This window comes from Sus scrofa, chromosome 17, assembly GCF_000003025.6.
Source record: "Sus scrofa isolate TJ Tabasco breed Duroc chromosome 17, Sscrofa11.1, whole genome shotgun sequence".
Lineage (NCBI taxonomy): Eukaryota > Metazoa > Chordata > Mammalia > Artiodactyla > Suidae > Sus > Sus scrofa.
In genome coordinates, this window is record NC_010459.5 from 5,339,759 (window position 1) to 5,357,191 (window position 17,433).

The following is a 17,433-nucleotide window of genomic DNA, read 5'->3' on the forward strand; positions in this document are numbered from 1 at the left end:
CTCTGTTGATGCAACAGCTTTAGTGTAACGGCTTCAGCTACACAGAAATGATGGGTTTGAAAAAAATGTCTTCTTTATTCTTTTCCTTTTACTTCAGCCCTTCCCATCATGATGAAATAATAAAACAGATTCTTTTTATTCAACAAGTGCCATCTATATTTCACAGCAGGGTTGCGTGCAAAAGTACCCGGCGTGGGTCCTTCACCATGGCCAGGATATAAACTGACACTTTCGACTTCTCAGGACCCGAAGTGGTCAAGTGCAACTACTACCAGAAAGGCCTTTCAGTTTGTTAAGAGTTCATCCTATTTCCTAAAAGGCTGGCATTCATAACAAACTATTATTTGCATCCTCAGGGGAAAGGATTGTACATCTGCTCACAATGCACAATGCAAAAAGGAACCAAAAAAGCACTCCCAACTGAATACCACAGGGTATTCTCGGGAAGGGAAAGTTATGAATCATTTCCGTTTTAGAGCATAACACGCGATTCCATTAGATCTTATTCTGTTTCAACAGAAAAAAAGCATTCTTGCCTGAAAGGGAGGTCTCATAGGCCTTCTTTAGCAATTCTATTTTCTCTGAGTGGCTCGCTTCAATTTCCAGCTTAGAGGTTTCATGGGCAGCATTTAAGTTGTCAAACTGTAAGAAAAAGCCAAACCAAAGCAAAACAATGGTTTACCAGTGAAATCAAAAGTCCTTAGGTGAATAAGAAGCCATAGCATTAGGAGATTGGACGTATGAGCTTGGTTCAAGTTTAAGGGCCACCAGACCCATGGATAGAACAACCCATCAGGGGTTTGTCAGTTCCAATATTCCACTCTACCCTCCACCCCTCACCCCTCACACCCAGAACACAAACACACAAACTCTCCTGGGATCGCTGATGTTAATGTCTGCATCCATCATATGGGCCCATAGTGACATGACATGACCTCTCATGCTGCCCTCTATATTCTCAGTCCCTAGCACATGCCTAGCATATAGTAGGCATAGAAAGCAAGGAATTTAAAGAGAGGTTTAAGGAGTTCCTATTGTGGCACAGCGGAAACGAATCCGACTAGGAACCATGAGGCTGTGGATTCCATCCCTGGCCTCACTCAGTGGGTTAAGGATCTGGCATTGCCATGAGCTGTGGTGTAGGTCATGGAGGCAGCTTGGATCTGGTGTTGCTGTGGCTGTGGCGTACAGCTGGCAACTGTAGCTCTGATTCGACCCCTAGCCTGGGAACCTCCATATGCCCCAGGTGTAGTCCTAAAAAGCAAAGAAAGAAAGAAAGAAAGAAAGGTTTAGAATATACTATTAAGTGAAAAATATGGGTTATTAAACCAGTGCCATTCTTATCTAAAAAAAGAAAGAAGAAATGCAAACTAGTGTTTTAGCAGCACTCCACCAAATTCTCAAAAAAGGATTATTTCTGGGTGGTAAAAAGAAGGGTTGTTTTTAAATTTGTTATATATCCAAAAAAAAAAAAAAATCGAAACACTAATTTGAAAAGATATCTGAACTCCAATGCTCATAGCAGCACTATTGACAATAGCCAAGATATGGAAGCAACCTAAATGTCCACCAACAGATGAATGGATAAAGAAGATGTGGTATATATACACAAGGGAATACTACCCGGCCATAAAAAATAATGAAATTTTGCCATTTGCAGCAACATGGATGGACTTGGAGGCCATTACGCTAAGTGAATAAGTCAGAGAAAGAAAAATACTGTATGATATCACTTATATGTGAAATCTAAAACATTTAACAAACTAGTAAACACAACAAAAAAGAAGCAGACTCACATATATAGAGAACAAGCTAATAGTTACCAGTGGGAAGAAGGAAGGAGCAATAGAGGTGTAAGAAGAGGTACAAACTATTATGTATAAAATAAGCTACAAGGATATGTTGTAGGAGTTCCCATCACGGCTCAGCAGAAATGAACCTGACTAGTATCCATGAGGATGTGGGTTCTATCCCTGGTCTCACTCAGTGGGTTAAGGATCCGGTGTTGCTGTGAGCTATGGTGTAGGTCACAGACATAGCTCAGATGGCACATTGTTGTAGCTGTGGCATAGGCCATTGGCTACAGCTCTGATTCAACCTCTAGCCTAGGAACTTCCATGTGCCGCAGGTGTGGCCATAAAAAGGCAAAAAAAAAAGAAAAAGAAAAAAAGAAAAAAAAAAAAGGATATATTGTACAACATAGACAATAGAGCCAATATTTTATAATATCTATAAATAGAACCTTTAAAATTGTGAATGACTACATCGTATATCTGTAACTTATATAATATTGTATAGCAACTATACTTCAACTTTAAAAAGGTTTTTAAAGGGTTGTTTTAAATTTTATCCTTTCCTTTTTAATTCTGGTCTTTCACTCGATATATGTACACTGCTTTTAAATTAATTAAATTTTTTTTTTCATTTATATAAATTTTAAATAAGTTCATCAAGGGATGTGTCCAACAAAGGAAATATAGCATCAGACAACAGTTATAATTCAAATTAACAGCCGTGGCCAAGAACATGCTCAGGTTCCGAAAGCAGACCTGCTCCTGCAATTGAGTTTTATACTTCTCTGCCTCTTCAATGTAGATATTCTGAAGCTTTTCACACTCCCCGGTGTAAAATTCCTTCAGCCGATTCTCCAGTTCTGTTAGATCAGTCTGGTGCTGCTGGTTGAGCTTCTGGACAAATCCTTCATAAGCAATTTGCAACTCATTCCTAGCTTTTTCTAACTTCTCACAGGTGGTTGAAGCAGTGACTGAAAAGAGATCAAAAATAAAGTGGACGATGACACCCTGCTAAATGTCCTACATTCAGACACAGCTGTGATGACTCTGGAAGCGTAAGGACAGGGCTCTCCTTGTGACTAGATTTTCAAACATCCTGGTGTAGAAGTGAACAAGAAAAGGGAATGAGAGTGAATGGTCTCCGGCAACAAGAAGTCAACTGTCTAGCAAGCACTAAGGAGAGGTCCTTGAGCAGAGCCACATTCCCAAGTGAAGAGCACCATTTTGCATGCTGACCAATCAGTGCAGGGGCTGTAAGGAGAGGGGTCTCTGATTGGCTGAAGCATCTCTAAGGAAGCCTGCCAGTAGCCAGGCAGCTAAGATACAGAACAACAACAGGTAAAGACCAGAGAAAAGAAATAAATAGACTTGAGGCTTGTAATTAATTGAAGCCAACTTCAAAACATTACTTCAAAAATACAGTAATAAAAACAAAATATTAGAATATATTGAACTCAAATCACAAATTTTAGGAAAAACAGTAATAAAAACAAAATATTAGAATATATTGAACTCAAATCACAAATTTTAGGAAAAACCCACTGAAAAGTTACAATATAATGTGAATATATTGAAAAGTTAACCTTTCAAAAAGGCCAAGTAATTTGATAGCTGTAATTTAAAATCAGAGCACCCTAACTCTTTACTACCACTACCGAAAACAGAATTACTAACAATACTATGCAGAACTTGCACATAAATAGGCACACACGCTATAATAAATCCTGAAAGAGCTCTATCATTTCTCAAGAAGCTTGACTTTGGACATTTCCAGCCTTCCTTTACTGATGTTAGGTACAGGTAAAAGGAGTGCTTCTCTATCTGTAAGGAGGATGCATGCCCTCAACATCCCAAAGTGCCAGCAGAGTCATTCTTATAAAATGGGTACTGGTAAATCTGTTAAAGTCTTTTGGTAAGGAATATATATTTCTGGAGTTTGAAAGGAAAGATTGTTTTAAGGTAAAGCAAAGTTTAGATCAATGATTATTCCACCTAAGTAATAGGAAATTGGCAGGTTCCTGGGATGAATTTCCACAATGATGTAGATTTGTTTTCTTGGGAATATGCCACCTGGCAGTGCAAATACCAGTCCTTTGTCCTATATTGGTATTCCTTCAGAGGGAAAACAAGCCATACTGAAATAATAATAAGCATGGTGTCTGCTAAAGAGAACGCTTACAATTCAAATAAACCCACAAATACTTACTGAAGGGGAAAGGAACTAACATTACAAGCAAAAACAAAGCAAGTGCAGCACTATTCACAATAGCCAGGACATGGAAACAATCCAAATGTCCATCGACAGATGATTGGATTCGGAAGATGTGGTATATATACACAATGGAATACTACTCAGCCATAAAAAAGGATGACATAATGCCATTTGCAGCAACATGGATGGAACTAGAGAATCTCATACTGAGTGAAATGAGCCAGAAAGACAAAGACAAATACCATATGATATCACTTATAACTGGAATCTAATATCCAGCACAAATGAACATCTCTCAGAAAAGAAAATCATGGACTTGGAGAAGAGACTTGTGGTTGCCTGATGGGAGGGGGAGGGAGTGGGAGGGATCGGGAGCTTGGGCTTATCAGACACAACTTAGAAAATTTACAAGGAGATCCTGCTGAATAGCATTGAGAACTATGTCTAGATACTCATGTTGCAACAGAACAAAGAGTGGGGAAAAAAATGTAATTGCAATGTATACATCTAAGGATAACCTGACCCCCTTGCTGTACAGTGGGAAAATAAAAAAAAAAAAAAAAAAAAAAAACAAAGCAAGAACTACCACTCTGATGTCAAGAGTGAAAACTGTGTTCCACCACCAACGGTGGGAGTATGCACTGTGTGCCTTGGGAACTAGAACATTCACAAGGCAGAAAATTTGGAGATAATGCTCAAGGATGTTGATGGAAGCCAGATTATAGACTGTCAATACCAGTGACAACTCAAGCCTTTGGGACTAAATTTGGAAAGTTATTTTTTTTTCTTCAAAGATGATGGGCATGATGAATGCTACCCAGTACTTTCTTCGCATCCCTGTTTAACAAAGGAGGAAAAAAGTGATTCAAGAAGGTAAATGTTAGTCAAATGAATAAACACACTCTCTTCTGCTGATTTTCCAACTCACACAAAATGATGGGGCCACAGGCCTCTTTGTGTGAATTGTTCCCTACTGAGCTCTGCATGAAAGTAGGAGACAAAAAAAAAAAATATTTTTCAAGCAGTCAGTAAAAGCATCAAAATAACTTTTCTACTGAGAGAAATCTTGATTTCACAGGGTGTTTTGACTTAACTCCCTTGGAATTTCAGATATCAGCAAAGTAAAAAATAATAATAATAATAATAATAATTTGGAGTTCCTGTCATGGCGCGACAGGATCAGCAGTGTCTCTGTAGCACTAGGACACAGGTTCGATCCCCAGCCCCAGCACAGTAGGTTGAAGGATCTGGCAAGTGCAGTGTGGGTCACAACTGTGGCTTGGATCAGATCCCTGACCTGGGAACTCCACATGCCACAGGGTGGCCAAAAGAAAAAGGGGGGGAAAAAAAAGAAAAAAGGAAAAAAAATATTCTATATCACCTCAGAGAAATGTCTGAGTGACCAAAAACTAGGAGAGCTTCCATGTGGAGGTAACAGGATGCTACAGCTGCTGAATTTCACATTACATCTGCTTGTCATCAAGCAACCGTCAGCTGGAATGCGTAACGAGGTGCCCCAAACTTTAAAACTAAATAGGATGGAAACCCTCTCATATTCCACTGGACAAGACTTTTCCTCTTTAAAAAAAAAAAAGAGGCTTGAATAGGGTTTAATTCTGTTGGCCACCGTAGGTGAGGTGAAAGGAGGACAGGAGGGAAGGAAGGGGAAAGGAAAAAAAAAAGGGTCGGGCGGGGGAGGGGGAGCGGTGGTTGCTGCAGCGAGCACAGCAGTCCCAAGTGCAGGCCAGGCCCCAGACGGTGACCTAAGCCAGCAGCTGTGCAGGAACAGCTGGGCTGGAGTGATCCCTCACACAAACGGCTTTACTTTGAGTTAACTGGCCTGCACTCCTGGGGAGACATCTACTTGGCGTAAAGGCTCATGGAATACTTTTCTGAAGGACACACATGCGAATGCTGTTTCCAGGGTTCTCAGTACTGTGGTCAGCTGGACACAAGAAGCTGGCGGTGGGGGATGTCAGCCCGGGATGTTTCCTTGTACTTGTTCCAGGTTAGGTGTGATTCCTAAGCTGACTTGGCTCTTTCATCATGTTTTCAGTCTTGTCTCCCCAGAATTCCACTCACTTTCAGTCAATTAATCAGACACCCAACACAGCCAAAAGCAAACATCTATCTTTCAGAATTTGGGCCAAGCAAGCAAGGGGTTTTGGCACAGCGTCAGAAGATACTGTTTTTAAGAAGTTATGGCACAAGTGCGAAATCTACATGGTACTAAGGAGTCCTTGTTGTTTTAATCATTGATGAGGTGATTTTTTTAAAAGCATGTCTGTGATTAAGGGTACCAAAGAGACCACTGCCTGAGAGGAATGGATGGATGATTTGGGGGCACAGGTTGGTAAATGGCAAAAGCTATTTCCAGCAATGTATTAATTAAAGTGACAATTAAGAGTCTTCAGAATTAAGAAACAAAGCAGGAAACTGACATATTTACAAGATCAGCCCTAAAACACATGGCCACGTTACAAGCTGAAGTTGACATTTTCACCCTGAGATGAACCAGGCCTGAGGAGAATCTGAGGCCAGTGACAGAACAGGAAAAACAGGCCCTTCCTGGCACATTAAAACATGGATAACTGAGCAAGGGAAAAATATTTCAGAAGTGGTGAAATGCTTGAAATTTCTCCTTTTCTATTACTTAGATGACATTGAGAGAAGGCCCAATGCCAGAATCAAATATAACTTTGAAAACAGAACTGGCGTCATCCTGGATCCTTTAGCAGTTTTCCCGGAGGATTGGACTACAGCCTAACTGGTGCTGGTGGCCTTTTCTAAGAGGAAGAGATCAGATTTTTATTATTTCCATCTCGTGGAGACGAATTTCCCTTGGTGCCTGATAAATATACTGTGTGAGAAAAACATGACACAATCAGGGCCTTACATTGTTATAGTCTTTTGAAATTATTCAGGTTTTCTTAATTTTTATATCTGAGTAGTAGCCTTCATCGTGAGACAAGTGACAATATTTTAATTTTCAGGAACATGAAGAAATATCTTTTTTTGTTGTTTTAGGGCCACGCCTACAGCATATGGAAGCTTCCAGGCTAGGGGTTGGATTGGAGCTGTAGCCACTGGCCTATGCCACCCAGCAACCCAGATGGGAGCCTCAAGTGCGACCTATGCCACAGCTCACAGCAACACCGGATCCTTAACCCACTGAGCGAGGCCAGGGATCAAACTTGCATCCTCACGGATTTTAGTCAGGTTCGTCATCACTGAGACACAACAGGAACTCCAGAAATATCTTAACAGAAGTTAGGTTTAAGTCTCAGTCACACCACATACTGCTATGTGATTTGAGCAAATTACTTAAGCTTCCTAAGCCTGAATTTCCTTATTTTTAAAATGGAGGTAATATTAGTGCCTTTTCTGCAAGGTTAAATAAAATAATGTGAAGCACCTATCAGGGTGCCCGGCCAGAGTAAGTATGCACAAATGCTACTATTACTAGTTTTGCAAAAGTGCACCCATTCAAATGTCTTTGAAGAGTTAGCCATGCTGGGGGGAGGTGGGTCTATGACAGAATGTGATCTTTAGAAAGAGGCACTGCCAGTCTAGTACTCAGAGAAGTTAAACACACACACGTAAGGAAAGAGTGCACATTCACCTCAAATCTTTGCTTCCTACCACTATTCTTCTTGACACTATATGCAATAGAATTTCCCCAACCTTTAGGTAATTTCATCTAAATCGCACATAAAAGCAGCAAAAGAAAACTGGGGAGATAAGATCACTGGGAAGTTCATGCAAAGTTCTGTGATGCTGTCTAAAAGATCGTGACAGAGAGAAAAGACAAACAGGAAGATCAGATGATGTCATTCTCGGGCGGCACACCCACCCTTTCCCTGGATACTCCCAGCAGGCCTGCGGGTGGCTGCCAACTCTTCCTTGAGCAGAGTTCCCTCCTCTGCACCAGCCAGGAGGGAGGGGGCTGTCCAGCCCAGTCTTTCCTGATAGCTCTGGCTCTCTCAGCCTCTCTCTGGACACCTCACCTGCCTTTAGTTCTGGCCACCTTCCAGTTCTTTCTTCAACGGCACACTCTTCCCTACATAGACATGCCTTTTTTTTTTTTTTTTTTTTTAAAGAAAAAAACTTACTTGTGGAATAGTTTTAGATTGATAGAAAAGGTACGAAAAGATAGCAGCAAGAGCTCCTGTATACCCATCACTCAGCTTCACCAGGTGTTACCATCCTACACAACAATGAGAACATTTTTCAAAACTGAGGTTGTTTTTTGCGTGTTGTTTTTTCGGCCGCCCTACGGTGTATGGAGTTCCCAGGCCAGGGATCAGATCGGAGCCATAGCTGTGGCCTATGCTGCAGCTGCAGCAACACCAGATCCCCCCCCCCTTTTTTTTGTCTTTTTGCCATTTCTTGGGCCGCTCCTGCGGCATATGGAGGTTCCCAGGCTAGGGGTCTAATCGGAGCTGTAGCCGCCAGCCTAAGCCAGAGCCACAGCAACGCGGGATCCGAGCTGCATCTGCGACCTACACCACAGCTCACAGCAACGCCGGATCCTTAACCCACTGAGAAAGGGCAGGGACCGAACCCGCAACTTCATGGTTCCTAGTCGATTCGTTAACCACTGAGCCACGACGGGAACTCCAATACCAGATCCTTTAAACCCACTGTGCCAGGCCAGGGCACTAACCCGCATCGTCATGAATACTAGTCGGGTTCTTAACTCCCTGAACCATGATGGGAACTCCAAAACTAAGGTTTTTAACACTGGAGCAATACTATTAACTACACATGTTATTCTGATTTCACCAGTTTTCCACTCATACCCACTCCCTTCTAAAGCATAAACTTTTTTAGAATAATTTTGGATTTTTGGAAAACTTAAAATGATAGAACAGTCCCCAGATACCTCTCACGCAGTTTCTCTTAATGCTGGTATCACATATTATGATGGGATATTTGTCAAAACTAAGAAACCAACCTTGGCACATTATTATTCACTGAACCCCAGACCTGTCCTTTTTTTCTGTTCCAAGCTCCAGCCCAAGAGAGCACACTGCTTTTAGTCACTACATCCCCCTTGCCTTCTCTAATCTGCGAGTGTGTCTTTCTTGCTTTTTATCATCTTGACAATTTTGAAGAGTCAGGCATTTTATAGAATGTCCCTCAGTTTGGGTTTGTCTGAAGTTTTCTCTACCTATTCCTTGGACCCAGCAATTCCACTAACAAGAATTTATCTTACAGACACACTCCCACACATATAAAATGAGGAACATACGAGGCTATTCACTGGAGCATTTTTTGTAAGAGCAAAACCTTACAACCTAATGTCCATCATGGTTAAATTAATTACCATGTATCGATATAATGGAAGCTTTTCCCAGAAAAAATAATTTTACAGCTGTCTAAAAAAGGAAGTTCTCTGTCTATTGATCTTCCAAAATGTTAAGCAGAAAACCAGGTGAAGAATAGCATGTTATCAATGCTGGCAAGTGAGTGAAAAATGGAAGGGGGACACTAATATTCACCTTACCTCGTAGAAGTCTGATTATTTCACAGCATTATTATATGACGGGAAATCTGTTCATTATGTACTTCTGGGCCAAGTGACCACATTGGCTACCCTCTTAAACTGGGGTCTAATCTGCTTTAAATTGGAGATGATAATATATGTGAACCAAGAAGCATTTTTTAAAAGTAAATTGCTACTCTGTGGAGAGGAGGGTAGCCCACAGAACAAAAGGGTAAGGACCTATGCTATCAACAACAAGCATTTCCAGCTTTCTCCACCCCCCCCCCCGCCACTGCCCCCTTCTCTGGACCACATCCACAGAAGGCAGAAAATTCTGGGCCAGGGATCAAACCCATGCCACAGCAGTGACAATGCTGGATCCCCAACCTGCTGAGCCACAGGGGAACTTGCATCTTTCTGCATATCAGTTTCCTGATGTGCCAGGTAGTAAGAATGACCATCTGCTCCGCTCACTTTATGGTCTGGTGAGAGTAAAGTAAAATTGTGTTCTATTTTGTAGAGTGAGTCTTCACAGACTGACTGTGGAATGATCAACTACTTATAAAAGTCCCAGATTTTGCTCTTCAGAGATAGTACTTTCCCACAAGACCAAGAAATTTGTCAGACATGTGGGAGAGACAAAGTCTTTCTCTAAATTTAAAAATTACCTACAAATAGCTTTCTGATTCCTCTTGGGAATTAGATGAATTGACAGGAACAAATTTTAAAAGCATTCCACCAGTCACAACCTATTAGGAACTTACATTCACAAAACACCTGCACCATCAAAACCACTCTCCCATAAATAAAGCCACCTTCCCTTTAAAACTCAGTTCTTCCTTGAAAAAGTGCTCTCTCACATTTATTATTTCATATCATATAATCATATCTTGCATTAATAACACAGGTCTTATCTTAAATCTCACTTCATGAGTTCTCGTGGTGGCTCACTGGGTTAAGGACCTGATGTTGTCTCTGTGAGGATGTAGTTTCGATGCCTGGCCTCACGCAGTGGGTTATGATCCAGCATTGCTGCAAGCTACCTCATAGGTCACAGATGTGGCTCAGATCTGGCATTGCTGTGGCCGGCATGTGCAGCTCCATTCAATCCTAACCCAGAAACATCTACATGCTGCAGGTGCAGCTGTAAAAAAAAAAAAAAAAATCTCACTTCACTAGACTAGAGAGAGAATGGATGTGGCAGAACTGGTCCAGAACTCAATCCACTTAGCCCTTTTCCATGTGGGTTCTTCAGCACAGAACACAGAACCTGATCTCAGTGGCTATTTTCTCCACTTGAGATGCATTAAGAGAGAAATTCATTCACTCACACAGTGGACACCTCAGAGCAATAGGGCCTTGTGGAAGCTAGAGAGACTGCAAGGTAAGGCAGGTGAAAAAACAAAAACCATCTTTGTTTCACTGACTGTCCTGATGAGATCGTCTTTGCAGGTGGGATGACAATCTGACTCTGCCACAGATCTCAGTATAGGGGTGCCAGCGAGGCCCCTGCAGAGCCTCCAGTTCTCCCTGCCAATGAAAGTCTGAAAAGGCTTTGCTGTTTTTCAGCCTACTCCCTGGCCAACAACATGCTGCAAAACAGATGCTCTCATGATCACAACAGTAAATGTTCCATGGACTAATCAAAACATTTTGGCTTGAAAGTGGATATGAGTCAAAAGTCTAGCTGAATAACTGACATAAAGGTTCTAAGCTTCAGGCCTGCTGAAAAGGAGTTAAGACTTTAAGGAAATCGCATTCCAATAAAAAGAATACATTTAATGTTAATAAAAAGGTGAGTATGAGTCTGATACGATTCCGGCTCTTCTCCCTGATACTTCATTATTATGGAGCAAGGTTCAAAAGGGCAGGTAAAAGTTACTGGTAAGCATATGATGTGTATATGTACGAACTCAATTCTGTTGGAACTATTTTGTATTATTCTCTTGCTGTGCTTGCTTGCATACAAACACCTGCACACACAAATGTTTTTTACTTAAAACAAACAATATCCTGTACAGCGAGTGTGGTGTCAAAGTGGGGTCCAGAGAGCACCTGCATCAGAGTCACCTGGATGACCACGAGAAGAGGATTCCTCTAGATAATGTGAAAAAAAGAATGTCTATGGATATGCGGCAGGGTCACTTTGCTGTGCAGCAGAAATTGACAGAACATTGTAAATCAACTATAATGAAAAAAATTAAAAGTAGATTCCTCCATCCAAAGCCACCTTGGTCAGAACTGGGAATCTGCATTTTAACCGTTTAACTACTTTATTACACAATGAGGTTTGAGAACCACCATTCTAGACAAATGACATTAAGTTAGGGAAAAGCAAACATAGCAAAACTGGACAAGTTAAGGAAAAGAGCAGGACAAAGATGAAAAAAGGAAAAGAGCAGGACAAAGATGAAAACTCAATAGGCTTTCAGAACAGATACCCTTGGTACTACAGGTGAAAGAACACAGCCTTTCACTTACAGAGACAGCCAAAGTCTAAATTGAGGACACAGAGACATGGATAGAAGGAGAATAAGCCAAGTTTGAGGTGGAATCAACTCCATCTTCAATCAACTCAGTCAGATATAAAATTCTGGGAGTTCCCTGATGATCTGTTGGTTTCCATTCAGTGCTTTCACCAGTGCAGCCTGGGTTCAATCCCTGGTCTGGGAACAAAGATTCCCCCATTCAGCTGCTGCATGCTGCAGCCAAAAAAAAAAGAATTCTGTTTGGCATAAAGTTTGTTTTAATTATATTAATACATTTTTCATTAAAGTTCATTTAAAAATCACCTCTAGAATTCTGCAACTCAGAAGTGACTCAACCGTAAAGAGTTTTAAAATTATCTTAAATATACCACCTTGTTAAACCACAACTACACAAAACCAGTGAAAGAATTAACACATTCCATGAAGGTGTGAGGGAGGCTCAAGTTCACAAACACAGTTAAGTGTTGATTAGACAGTATGTATACTGCTTTTGGCAGAGCCAAAATCACTTTCCCCTAGCAGATATTAAGATATTTTAATCTAAAATACTTCTTGAACTCTTGACTGAATGCAAAGATTTCAAAAGTAGTTATGAATGCAAACTAGTGTTTATAACAAATGATTCCCCAATCTTTCAATAGTTTCACCATGGTTTTTCTTTTGTGATTAATGGAAGCTGGTGGTTTAGCCATCCTGGGTTTTAATCCAGATGCTTTGTCTACTGACTTTACAAAGTTACATAAATTTTAAGCCTCATTCCTCCCTCCCTCCCTTCCAAAAAAATGCAAACCAGCAGACTTAAAGATGAGCACAGATGGAGGAAAGAGCAAGGCCTCAATAAACGCTGAGGCTATACCCATCATTTGTGCACACAAAGGGCAAAATCAACTAGCCTTTTATATCACTGTTATGAAAATTCCAGGAGTTTTTATAGTGAATTAAGTGTTAAAATCATTTGTATCATGGCAAAGAAACAACCAGGATCAATGTATAAAAACATGTGATCTATTAATTCTGATAGCTAAATAATAATTGTGAATTAAAAACTACCTTTTTCATTAATTTAAATTAAAAAATAATTATAATGATTAAGATTAATAAAAATTAGGGACCCCCAAAGAGCATAATCACAGCTGTCCACTACACAAACATGCCCCTAGAAAGAATGAGAATGACATACTTACTCCCTATCTCGGAGGACAATTGTTTACTGTAGATTGTGGAGACCGCTAAATTGAACTGTAGTTTATTTCAAGGGCTGACATTTTCAAAATGACCTAGTTAACGGGATGGTCAGGCATAATGTAAAATGTTTTGTAGGGAATTATAGCTCATCTTACTTTGGTTTTGTTTTTTGCTTTTTATTGTATTTTTATTTTTTTAGGTTTTTATTTTTTCTGTTATAGTTGATTTACATTGTTCTGTCAATTTCTGCTGTACGGCAAAGTGACCCCAGTCATATGTGCGTGTGTGGTGTGTGTCTGTATACACATATATCCTTTTCTCAGATTATCCTCCATCATGTTCTATCACAAGTAACTAGATATAGTTCCCTGGGCTATTCAGCAGGAGCTACTTATTTTTTTTAACAGTTTATAGGAAAATATCTGTGCACAGAAACCATCAAATATTAGTATACTACAAGGATAAAACCAACTTTCCCTAGCTACCATTCTCAGCAGTAAAATCACTCCTTCATTTGCTGAAGTACTAAGCATCAGAAGAACCAAGTGCCGGCACAAGGTACCAGCTGGTAGAGCTACAAAGATGGAGGCCACATTGGCCTTGCCCTTGATGTGCTGGACTGTGACAAGAGATCTGTAGACAAATACCTATAAGAGCAATACCTTGAAGGGTATAGCAGGGGCTGCAGTTAACTTGCTTGAATGATTTGGGAGAAATGCAGTTGACGGTGAGCTGTTTTAGCCGGGACTTTAAAAATGACAAGTGAGAAGGAGTTTGAGAAGCAAAAACTAGTGGGAAGAGGAGAGAGCCTTTCAAACAGAGAGGAATACATGTGCCCAAGAGGCACAAAAAAGGTGTGAAGGAGCCTGTGGGTGGCACCTGGGGAGGGGAAAAGAGGTGTGAGGAGAGGGAATTTACAGTCACATCATACACGGTAGCTTTAGCTCGTTTGGACTTCTTCCCAAAGTCAAAGTGAAGTCACGTTTGTTAGTTACACATGTACAGTAAAGGACACACATCAGATTTATTACTAGTCCTGGTGCTTTCAGAGAGGAGAGAAGCAGGTTTCGAGGCAAGGTGACCTGTTGGGTGGCCAAGGGGATATATTCCAGGTGAGAAATTACGGGACTTAAATTAGGACAGTAGCAACCGGAATGCTGAGGGAGGGACAGTCTGTGCAACATTTAACAGAGACTAGTATCTCGTGGAGGATGGAGGAAGAGGAGTATGACCTCAGCTTGGGTAATAAGTGAATAATAATGCGACCACAGAAGGCAAAGCACAGATTTTGAGAAGGTCTGAATGAGGAGACACTGCAGAGTGTTTAGGAAGCATGGGCTGGGGGAATCAGGAAGCTCTGATTACACTGGACTGGCTTGTCTTAGAGGCAGCTCTTCACTGAGAAAAATGTATCTGCAGTTTGGGGAGGACTGGACTAGAAAAAGAAATCTGAGTCGTCACTCTGTAGGTTGTAGCTGAAACCACGGGAATGGATAGGACAACAGCTGACAACGAAAGCCTTACTATGATATTAAAGTGTAAGTGTCATGATGCTATACCCATCTATCTACTCAATAGAATTTCCCAAAGTTATTAAACATGATAATATGGAGACTATGAGGCAAAACTGAAGCATATGCAATAACATGGAAAGATCTCTAAAACATTATGTGTGAAAGAAGCCAGGCACAAAAAGAATTCATTGTATGTTTCATGTACATGAAACTGTAGAATGGACAGAACTAACCTACAGTGATAAAAATTAGATCAGTGTCTGCATCCCCGGTACAAGGGTCTACTGGAAACCTAACCTAAAGGTATAGGTTATATCAGTGTGTGTGTTTGTCAAGACTGACGGAGCAATAAGCATTCCACTGCATATAAATTATACCTTAATTAAAAAAAAATCAAGCGTTCCCGCTGTGGTGCAAAAAAGTTAGCGCTGTCTCTGCAGTACCAGGACACAGGTTTGATCCAGCCTGGCACAGTAGGTTAAAGGATCCTGTGTTGCTGCAGCTGCAGCACATATCACAACTGTGGCAGAGGGTGGCCAAAACAGGAAAAAAAAAAAAAAAAAAAAAGTACAAAGTTGTGTGTTTTTTAGCTTTGTAGGACTGCACCTGTGGCATATGGTGCAGGAGGTTCCAAGGCTAGGGATCAAATCAGAGCTATAGCTGCCAGCCTACACCACAGCCACAGCAACACCAGATCCTTAATCCACTGAACAGGAATCGAACCCACATCCTCATGGATACTACTTGGATTTGTTTCTGGTGTGCCACAAGGGGAACTCCTATTCCTATATACAAAAGAATGGGCCAAAATAAATTATGGCAGGGTAATGAAACTATGGTCTGTTTCTCTTCGTGCACAATTTTCATTAATTTTCACATACTGTCCTTAAATAAAAAGAAATTTGAAAACCTAAAATGCCCATAAATATTTCATCAATTACCCATGAAAATGGAAAGCATATTATATATTTTTTTTTCACAGAAGCAGGAATGAATCTCTGCAATTCAAGAGTTTACAGTCTGAAGACAACAGGAAAACACAAGGTTTAGTAAACACACAAATGCAACATATCAAGGCTCTCTGGGACCAAGGGAACCGCACGGTTTTGTTCTGAGCAGACCGACAGCGGTTTCTCATGCGTTTCTACCGAAGTAAATGGTGAGGAGTTTCCGTCGTGGCTCAGTGGAGGCAAACCCAACTAGGAACCACGAGGTTGCAGGTTCTGATCCCTGGCCTCACTCAGTGGGATCCAGTGTTGCCGTGAGCTGTGGTGTAGGTCGCAGATGCAGCTCGGATCTGGCATTGCTGTGGCTGTGGCTGGTGGCAACAGCTCCGATTAGACCCCTAGGCTGGGAATCTCCATATGCCGTGGGTGTGGCCCTCAAAAGAAAAAAAAAAAAAAAAGTAAATGGTAAGCTGTTCCATGAGGGTGTGGCTCAGTGGCAGAGACACCACGTGGGCTGCACTGGAGGGAAGCTGGGGGTAACCTGGCAGCAGAAGACACTTGTTGGGGTGACAAGAGAGACGAGAGTGGTAAAGTCATTCAGTGGAAGGGACAGCTCTAGGCAGTCCGATTTGAAGATCACAAGCGATTTGAAGATCACAAGCGCGGACTTTTGAAGGGGAGGGGAAGGGACGCGGAGGAGGCAGAAGAGAGGGAAGCGAACAACAGCAACAAAAGTGCCGACCTTTCTTGGGTTTCAGTGCCCTTGAGTTTATGAGTCATCATTTATTCTTTGTATTTTGGGAACCTGGCCTCAATTTTCGTAGAGAAAGTAAAGAAAACTTAATAGGAAAGTGACAGCAGCAATCCTGCATGCGTCGAGGGCGGGGGGTGTACCTAGGGCACCATGGTGGCGGCCCTCTTGAGTTCCCTGTGACAGAGCAGGCACTATGCCTGCTGCCACATAGGTATTACCATCTTGTTCAAGCTCCACGATGATCCAGCAAAATACATTTTAACTGCATATTACCAGCGAGGAAACTGTCCTCAAGCCAGGTAACATCTAACTAGGAGTGGATGAATCACAACCTAGAGTGTGGACCCCACACCCCAAGACCTTCTAATGGATCAGGAAGGGGGGACCCATCGCATCTCACTTCCATTTCAATGTGAAGAGAAAAAACAGCCTGTCCTGAGGGATCTCTAATGATATTTGTTCAAATTACAATTCCTTTCTGCAGTGCAGTCTCTGCCCTCACACGTTAGCAAATACAAACTGCATGCATCTTCATACCCAGAATTTAATAGCCGTGAAGTCTTGGTGGCGGATGCTTTGCCACACAGTTACCTCATGCAATCCCAGTGGCTGCCCTTGAGACAGACGATGATCACTCCCATCATACAGAGAATGAAACTGGGACGGAAGACGTGTATTAGGATCTTGCGCTGGGGTCACCCAACTACCAAAGATATGAACCTGGATAGTGGGACCACACAGTCTAACTGCTTCGTCCCACTGCGTCAGATTTTAAAACTGAGCTGTAAACTTTGCTATGTAAACTTATTTATTTCCATGGCAGCTCATGCCATGATCACTCAAATTGGCCGCTTTGAGAACATTCTTCCTGAAGTGTTTCATCAGAAAAACAATTTAAAGGCTTCTCTTCTCTCCCTGGGTAGAACCAAAACCCTAGCCCAAATGCCCTATGCTGTTACTGGAGCAATTCGATCTGATTCAACAGCAGTAAGGACACAGTTCTGGTGGGTCTGGCCTTGGGTGACCAGATGATACGGGCTGGGCCAGCCAC

The 17,433-nt window shown here is 41.5% G+C and overlaps 1 protein-coding gene across 1 annotated transcript in view; it reads right to left on the reverse strand.

Annotated features, from left to right (window-relative positions):
* Positions 1-17,433, reverse strand: part of MTUS1 (microtubule associated scaffold protein 1) — a 175,545-nt gene that overhangs the window by 8,091 nt on the left and 150,021 nt on the right. Inside the window, 2 exon segments of the mRNA XM_021077995.1 lie at positions 537-642; positions 2,550-2,764. Coding sequence (XP_020933654.1) covers positions 537-642; positions 2,550-2,764 — 321 coding nt within the window.